Source organism: Labrus mixtus, chromosome 12 (assembly GCF_963584025.1).
Source record: "Labrus mixtus chromosome 12, fLabMix1.1, whole genome shotgun sequence".
In the NCBI taxonomy this organism is placed as follows: domain Eukaryota; kingdom Metazoa; phylum Chordata; class Actinopteri; order Labriformes; family Labridae; genus Labrus; species Labrus mixtus.
The window spans coordinates 25,695,363-25,704,100 of record NC_083623.1 but is presented as its reverse complement, the minus strand read 5'-3'; the positions used below and the strand labels follow the sequence as shown (position 1 = coordinate 25,704,100).

At 43.2% G+C, this 8,738-nt stretch overlaps 1 protein-coding gene across 1 annotated transcript in view; it reads left to right on the top strand.

Moving 5' to 3' along the window:
* The first annotated feature begins 298 nt into the window (after positions 1-298).
* Positions 299-8,738, top strand: part of slc16a10 (solute carrier family 16 member 10) — a 43,579-nt gene continuing 35,139 nt past the window's right edge. Inside the window, exon 1 of the mRNA XM_061051348.1 lies at positions 299-856. Coding sequence (XP_060907331.1) covers positions 517-856 — 340 coding nt within the window. The 5' untranslated portion in view covers positions 299-516. The remainder of the gene's footprint in view (positions 857-8,738) is intronic.

The following is an 8,738-nucleotide window of genomic DNA, read 5'->3' as shown; positions in this document are numbered from 1 at the left end:
CGAGTCCATCTGCTGTCCTAGCACTTTTTTATTTTATTTTTAGCCGCTTGGGAAAAAAGGGGAAGAGAAACCTCTCACAGCAGCACGGAGGCGTTTAAGAAATGAGCCATGAAACTGCACAGCCTACTGATTTTACTTCCTTGATCCTATCTCCGGACGAACAAAAAAATATTTACAAAAAAAATATTTCGTCTGCATTTCATTACTTGGTCGTCATGGGGATGGTGAAATGACAGCATCCAATCAGCTGCAGGATTCCCCTTGGCCCCGCCCCTCCGCGCCGTCTATTTATATTATTGCGACCGCAGATTTTTGACAGTTACTGTAGGAAAAGATGCAGCGCTTCAACTGCAGCTCGACCTGAATGACAACAGCTTCAAGTCGAATAACTCGAGCAGCCTTTTGTTTTATTTTTTATCTTTTTTCCTACCAGTCATTGTCAGGCTGCATACCTTCAGATTTTAATACTGCGCAAAGCCGAGTCTTGTTTCATTTAAAGCTGAGCTAACATTAACGATGACAGAAATGAACAACATGCCGGACGGTGACACGGCGGGTAAGGATGCGGTGCCGGCGGAGGAGAGGCGGCCGGAGAAGGAGGAGGAGGAGGAGGAGAGGAAAGAGAACGGGGACAGCAAAGTGAGTCCCCCGGAGAAACCCACGGCTCCTGCTGCCGCTGCACCGGAGGAGGTCGAGTTCGTGCACCCTGAAGGCGGCTGGGGGTGGGTGGTGATGCTGGCTGCCATGTGGTGCAATGGCTCGGTGTTTGGGATCCAGAACGCCTTCGGTATACTCTTCTTGTCCCTCCTGCGGGAGTTTGGCTCCGAGAAAGATCAAGACCTCCGCTTCAGGACAGGTGAGAGGGGGGATGGGGAGTCGGGGGGGCAAGAGAGACCCCTACTTCAGGTTGAACGTTTGAATTTCACGTTTATAGCTTTAAAATAAAGCATGACACAGTTTTAAATATATACATCTGTTCAATTTGAATATCTTCCGTTTTACTTTATATTTTATAAATACGGTAAATTAACGTCTCAGTGAGACGGTTACTTTTTAAGAAAGACGTTACGTCGTTCAGTCAATGCTAACGGTAACCGGTGTTTGTGACCTCTGACCTCCGCACCGGTCGACCCCTCCACCCCTCCACCCCTCCACACACTCTCATCGTGTGTTGACTCATTTTCTCCCTTCTTTTAAACAACATTATGGGTCGTTATGTTGTAACTGTTCATACTGGAGCCTCATTTAGCTTACATCACCTATAGTGAGTAATATGTAGTTTCCTGCATTAAAGAACTACAACTATAAACTATAGTGAGTAATATGTAGTTTCCTGCATTAAAAAACTACAACTATAAACTATAGTGAGTAATATGTAGTTTCCTGCATTAAAGAACTACAACTATAAACTATAGTGAGTGATATGTAGTTTCCTGCATTAAAGAACTACAACTCTGAACACAAGCAGCTGTGGTTACATGCTGACACAACTGTGAGGGGCAAGGTGCTATTAGGGTGGTGTAACCTTTTGTTTTGGTCTTACATTGTTTTTATTTATCTGTGGTTGTGTTTTCTGTCATAAACAAAGTAGAACAAAAGTGAAAGTTTTCAGTTTTCAGTTTGTAGTTCCTGCATGCTGTCTGCAAACAATAGGAGTCACAGAAAACCTGTGCTACATTATGAACTCTCCCACCTTTTTTTGGGTTTACCTCCACCCCCCGCCCGCCCCCACATTTTCCTCTACTGACTGTCACCTCTGGAGGTCTTGAGGGATCATGTGTTCTGTTGTACCAGACAGATTTTGGATTTAAGGCTTAAAGCGATACTGATATGGCGGCCAGTGTAGTGAATTCAAGTTGGAGTGAGTGTACAGTAATGGCTCTCAACTGGTCTAGCCTCAAGACCCACCACCACCACTAACTCCTTAATGCGAAATTGCGTCCAAAATGTAATGAAAAATGGTGCAGTTTGGATCTCGGACGGTACAAAACATGTGACAGAACCATAGACTGTAAATATTAAAGGACAGAGCCTGAGTGACATCATCCATCTGTTCCTGCAGGGGGCTTTGGAGTCCCATCCATGGTGGTCTCCATGCTGGAAATCCTGTCTCAGTCTAACTTTTAGTCAACCTAACGACAGACTGAGAGCTGGAGCTGAGGCAGGGTTTTTTAAAAAAAACTCTTTTTACAAACCGTTACATTGCTTCCGTTTGTCAATCAGGTCAGCTAATCAGACCTATTTGTTTTTTGAACCAGGCTGTAAACATGTTAATTTCTGCTGTAAAAAAATTGCTTTTTTGAATGGGTGTGTATGTAACTTCCTGTGCTTCTTCAGCAAGCCTCAAGTGGACACTCGAGGAACTGCAGGATTTTGCACTTCAGCATCAGCTTAATCGTTCAACATCGGAGGTTGCTGCTTTGACAGAACAAAGTATCTAAACAAAACAAACGAGTTTAGACATCGCTTCATAGACTTTTTGACACATTATTTTTCGAGGCACAGACTCTCATGGCCAACTAAAAAATTGCTCAACAACCAACTTTTGGGTCCCAACCCACCAGTTGAGAACCACTCACATAGACCTTTTCTTCTAAAGCTGCACTCTTACATGAGTCTTAATGAAAGTACTGGGGGTCTCAGAACAAGTGACCACATGAGTTTTCTCTGCAGGGTGGATAAATTCAGCCTTTGAGATAAGGAGCCTTTGAGGGTAAGGAGCTCGAGGCAGAGCTACTCATTGACACCAACAGGAACCAGCTGAGTTGGTTCAAGCATCTGATTAGCATTTCTCCTCAGCAGCTTCCACCGGAGATGTTCTCTGAGGAGAACCAGAGTAGACCCAGAGCTTTCTGGAGGGTTAATATAGCTCATATGGCCCAAGGGTCTCCATGATAAGACTAAGACAAGAGATGGATGGATCCTTTTGTAAATTGTCAACCATTTCTAGGGAACAGCCATACTGCTGTGCTATGTGCTGCAGACAGAGAAGAGAAGACAAGCTACATGATGACAATGTTTAAACCAGCCCAAGCATTTTAATTAGACGTTCTATATAAGACGTTTTCATATGGGATTCATGCTGAAACAAACATCTGTGACAGGCCAATACTTACCAGATGCTATTGATGATATTTTCAAATGTAACCAGGTTGGCATGTGCAGCCGTTTTGTTTCATATACAAATTTCCAGAGGATTTCAGTTGAGCTGTTTCCTGTTTCTCACTTTCATAAAAAAGCGGGTTCTTGTCATGAGCAGGTTGTAGTAGATTGCAGATTGGCGAGGTACAGTCAGGGAACTTCCCCCCTGTGTGTGAGAGAGAGACAGAGAGATGATCTAACCCTGTGAATATTGTCTCCACGTGGTTCTGCTGCGATTGTAACCACCTGTTGTTTGTGATGCTGTTTGGCAGATGAGTCTGTACGAGTTGAGCTGCTTGTAGAACCCTTTTTTTTTGACTCCCTGAATTCAAACAGTTCCCATTGTGTGTGGACTCAAAAGCTGCTTTAACAATGAGGGGATCCGTGTGTCACGTGGTAAAGGTTTAGTTTAACAGCTGCAATTTCTTCAGCTTCTTTACTGTCCTGGTTGTCTTCCTTAACGCCACCACCCAATACCCTCCCCCATTGACCAGAGATCATCTGCAGTTTTATCTTGATGAGTGCTGACTTCCCCCAAGTGAGGCTGACTACTACACAGCTGAAATGTGGGGGAGGGACATTCAAAGCTTTCTTTTTAGAACTTTCAACAAGGGTGCAACTTCTATTTCTGTTTTCAAAAGACAACCAATAAAGGCATCCGTAAAGAAGCCACTTCTGTCTTCTGCGAGGCTCAACAACTGATTTTGTCTGTGGCTGTTTCTGGTTTCTAATTGAACTTTACTCTCTCACCATAAAAAGTAAATTACTGCAGGAATCCTTCTTGTTGTGTTGACTGTAGTACTCAGAATAAAACACTGAGCCTGTCAGACGGTGAAGATCAGCGTTAGTCTTGATTGCCTGTTTTTAAATGAGGGAATACAAACAAGTAAAGGTTGTATTTATTGTTTTTTCCTTTCGATAATCTCCAACAAAAGGAATATTTGCATTACCAGGCATGCAGAGCAGTGGTATCCATACAACAGAACACACTGTGCCTGTGGAGTCGGTTCAGATTCAGCATGTTATGTAAGGAGTTAGGTCTCTGCAAATTTTTGAATGTGCATTCAGTCTCAACAGAGATGGTCTTGGCTGCTGCTCTGTTTTGGGTTTTACTGAAGTCTGAATTGGTCAGAACTTTTCATCGATGACCAGTATGTCCTGAGATCCTCTTACTGCTCACTCTGCTGTGTGTCAGATTGGCTTTTTGCCTCTCAGCTCTGTTTCCTCTCCTCTGATTGAGTTTCTCAAAGAACACACATATTGAACTGAGGATTTTAGCTTTGTGTTGCTTCATTTTATGAGAAGGTGACATTCTTTGGAGTTGCAGGAGCCGGTAATGTTCTGGGTCCTAGCATGAGTTTTGTAAAGATAAATCAAGGAGCAGACATGAACTGAAAGTTAATGTTCAGTTCAGGGCGAGAAGAAGTGTGAGGTGTAAGAAAATCTCCATACACTTCTGTATTATCGTCATTGTTTTCTAATCATAACCTTGGATTATTTGACCTCACTTTTCTGTTTGCATTACAAACAATTGATATTTTTTTTTCTCCTGTTACACTTTTCCTAAAATTAGATCAATGAATCTCAGTTTATTAAATCCTAACCATCATGACTGAACCAAAGTCTTAGTTACACACAGCTCAAACCTGCCCTATACTGAACCTGTTGACTCTCAGACCTCTTGTTGCCCCCGAAGAGCTGCTCTGCTCCGAGAGGGATCCTGTTTTGTTGATCTCGTGCACGTGCACATGCACATGCACGTTGGTGACATGATATGCGTTTCCCTCTTGGTAAGGATTTTCATGAATTCATTCATCTTGATAATTTTGTGTCAACCATCTAAGGGTGATTCTTCTTTTAGGTCTGTGAAGCTGTTATACATGTGTAAAGACGTCTCGGAGCAGCAGAGTTATATTTGGATAGGAGCCAAGTTTATGTTGTGAGCTGAAAGGGAAAGGTGATTCTCTGAGACTGAAATGTATATGTCTGACATTTACAAGTCAAGCTAATCACCTTTTCTAGCCTATTGGAAGTCTAACTAACGAATGGAAAGGAATTTGTAGGCTGTACCTTCTAACAGAATATATGCAACACAAGATGAATACTTGGTCAACAATTTGTCAGCCATGTGTGTTCAGGCATGTTGTCTGACCCCGGCCGAATAAATTCTTAGATGATCCACAGTCTGTTTCATGATTACATCATTGAACATTTAATACAGAAACAACCCCCACATAACACTTCACTCTATTTGTGATAAACTATCAACTAGCGCTGTTATCTTCCTGCAAAGTTAGAGAAGAAGACTGCAAACTAGTAAACATGCATGCAAACACAGAAGGATTTGGTTACCGGTTCGAGCCCTGTGCTGACTCTTCTTGTAATTTATTTTCTCATTAGTATGGTTAAGTTGTCTTCCCCCCTAACCTGTCACGGTGTGGGAACAGAGTTTTCTGGTGCTCAAATCCAGTGTGAAGGCCGCATCATTTCCAGCTGTCGTCCTGCTTCAGTTTCTCCCACAGCCCTGCTGTCAGTGCAGCATTTAGTGTAAGGACACCCAGGTTGAATGCCCAGGATTTGTTGTCCATGGGCTGGAGGATTGCTGTGTCATGGACATTGAGTTTGTATGTTTCAAACACATCATAGCGTCTTTCAAATGTCTGTCAGGTTGTTTCTGTGTGACCTCTCAGCAGAAGATAAAAATCTTTCTGTTGTGTGACATCATCACTTTGGTATGGACCCCTGCAACTTTTTAGACACTTGGCTTTTCTCAGTTTTCTGCATGTGATAGGTCCACACCATTGATGGACTTGTGACAATACCCCATAATATAAAACAGAAGATAATACCAGCATCTCCGTTTTAAAATACACGTCTGCACAGGGAATAAGGAGACCTGACACTGAACACCAAGAGTTAAGATTTAAAGGCTTGTTCTAGTTTTGCTCTCTTGCTTTTCTGATGACAATAACAGCGCATTTCCTGCTATGCCCTGTTTCCAACTCCTGACGTGAGCACACATTCATCAGCTTGTTTTTTTAAAAGCCGTTTGCCTGTTCCCACAGAGGACTTGAAGTGTCACTTGAAACTAGACGGCTGTGCTCTATGGCCAGTCTTCCTGTAGCAAGAGGAGGGGGGGGGGGGGGGGGGGCAGGCAGTAATGGGCTTGTTGAGTGTTTTTTGAAGTTGAAGAGGAAGTGCTAAGGGTGGTGGGAGGCAATGGGAGGGGTCCTTCTCCTTGACAGGCAGGATGCGAAGCCAAAGAGACTCAATAAAAACAACACGAGTCAACCTGTGGGACCCCCTTCCCTTCTTACGACTGTGTTAATTTTAAGACCAGGAGAAAACGTTAGTGAAGTTCATTGGCTGTCGTCACAACTTTGAAAATTTGAAAAACTGAGTGATTCACTTGTGAGCTCTCATAATGATGTTTGATTGTTTTCATGTGACATCACACACTTATGGAACAGACATAAAGGGCTTTCCACCGCTGCCATGATGGTTAAGTTATTGGTCTCAGTTGCCAGCTTGATTTTTAAATGAAAAAACAGTTGTTCAATGTGATGCACTGACCGACGGGGAGATGAACTCAGAATCCCACCTGAGAAACAAACCCCAGAGAGGAGGACACTGTTGAATACTGCTGTTAGATGCTGCGCTGTCCGTGTGAGGGAACAAAAGAACAAACTTCTCTTCATCCTGACATCAAATAATGTCTTAACTTGATCAAAATATTCCTGCCTTTCACTCACATTACAGCCTCAGAACACTGACTGACAGTGACAGCTGGCAGTATCTGATGCTATCGTTAGCCAACGCTAACTAGCAAGTGTTAACTAATGAGCACTCAACAATGCTTGGATGGTGAAGAATTTCTTGCTCTTCACACCAAACAGCAGCAGTATTTACAAAGCCACATCCAAATACATCAAGCTGTTGGCACTGTTGGTCCTTCAGCAAAGATATGGAAAATGAACGATCCTGTGCTGCAGCTCCACAGTGTGTTCAATGGTGGCCGCTACTTACCTGAGCTCTTTTTACTCTTCAAGCCATCGCGCCGGTCATGTGACTGAAAGCTACATAGCTGGACAAATAACCTGTTCTCTGTGTTGTCTTGTCGGCTCTCACTATCACGATTAGATCCACTCATGCATTATTTCACTAAGCTTTTGTCGAGACAGGGAATTTACTCACACATACACGCACACACACATGTACACACACACACTGTTGTGGATGAAGAACTACACACTGTATCCTGGTTTAGGACTTGACCTCTCCTATCTGCACACTCAGTTTATCTTAAGACAGCAGCTTCCTGTCCCATGTCCACATTAACTCGGCAGCCTTTTGCCCCTCCATCTGTTGTCTGCACATTTGGCTCTTCAGGGTAAAGGGAGTCACTGCCTGCTGGCTGAGTGACAAATGTTTCTGAGCACCAGAAGATTGTTTGTGTTTTTTAAAATGTATTTCTACTGCAGTATTTTTAAAATGTCTCCTTGACATGATTTGAGTTGTAGGTAAAGTTTGGCACAAGTGGGACGTTATCTCCGACATGTTTGGGTCTGGCCCTCCTGCTCTTAAGATATGACAGTACTTTGGTCATAATAAGTCACATATTAAGAAGCCGAAGGGCGGCCATGTCTGTATGATTTCAATGAGGATCTACAACGTCTGGAGTCTGCACACCAGTGGTAGAGTAGTGGAGAAGAGTTGTGTTTCAGTGTTATTGTGGTGAAGGAAGCTTTCAGTGAAAGTTTATAATGATACATTTGATTTGATTTCTTGATTCATCTAACATGGCTGCAGCAGTTTGAATGGATATAATTAGAAGTTATGATCATGAAGACGTGGAGTAAATATACCACAGACATGAAGAGAGGAACCCAATCACTAGTTCTCTGTGTTTTATTTGCTCAGTAAAGTTCAGTGTTAGGCCCCGTGCCCACCTAGCGCTTTTCCTGGCAGGAAAGTGCTGGCTGTATGCTCGGCAGTGTTTGCATGAAGCGTTTGTGTGCTTAGAAGAAAAGTGCTGCACGTCCGTCCTGTCTCCATGACAACAGTCTGTTGCCAACAGTCGCTGTATGACCGACACTGCTCTGTTACTTTTTACTGTTTGCTTTATATTTGAGACAGATTTCTACCCAGTCAGACATGGAGCAGACACGATCCATAGGCGGCAAAAATATAGGGAATATCATACATTTGGAAAAGAGTGCCAGTGACGTCAACAGCGCCTTTCTGAGAAGTCGAAAGATTTTCAACCTGAGAGCTCGGAGCAGCCGCACAAAAAATGGCTGAGCTTTTTCTCCAGGTGACCTCTTTCTGCTGAGAACGCTCTCTACTCATTGAAAACAATTGAAAAAAGTTTCCTAGCGCTCAGAAAAAAACGCTAGGTGGACACAGGACCTCAGATAGTTCTATCCTTTGTTCTGTATGGAGACTCTGTAGCTACGAGTAAAAGCAGTCCTGGATGTTCCTCCTACTTTGTGTGACAGATATTCAGGCACACTGAAAACCAATCTGCACTGCCTGTGTTGTGAGACTCAATAGAGCACATGCCATCGAACATGTTGCAACATGCTGCTTCTTCTCAT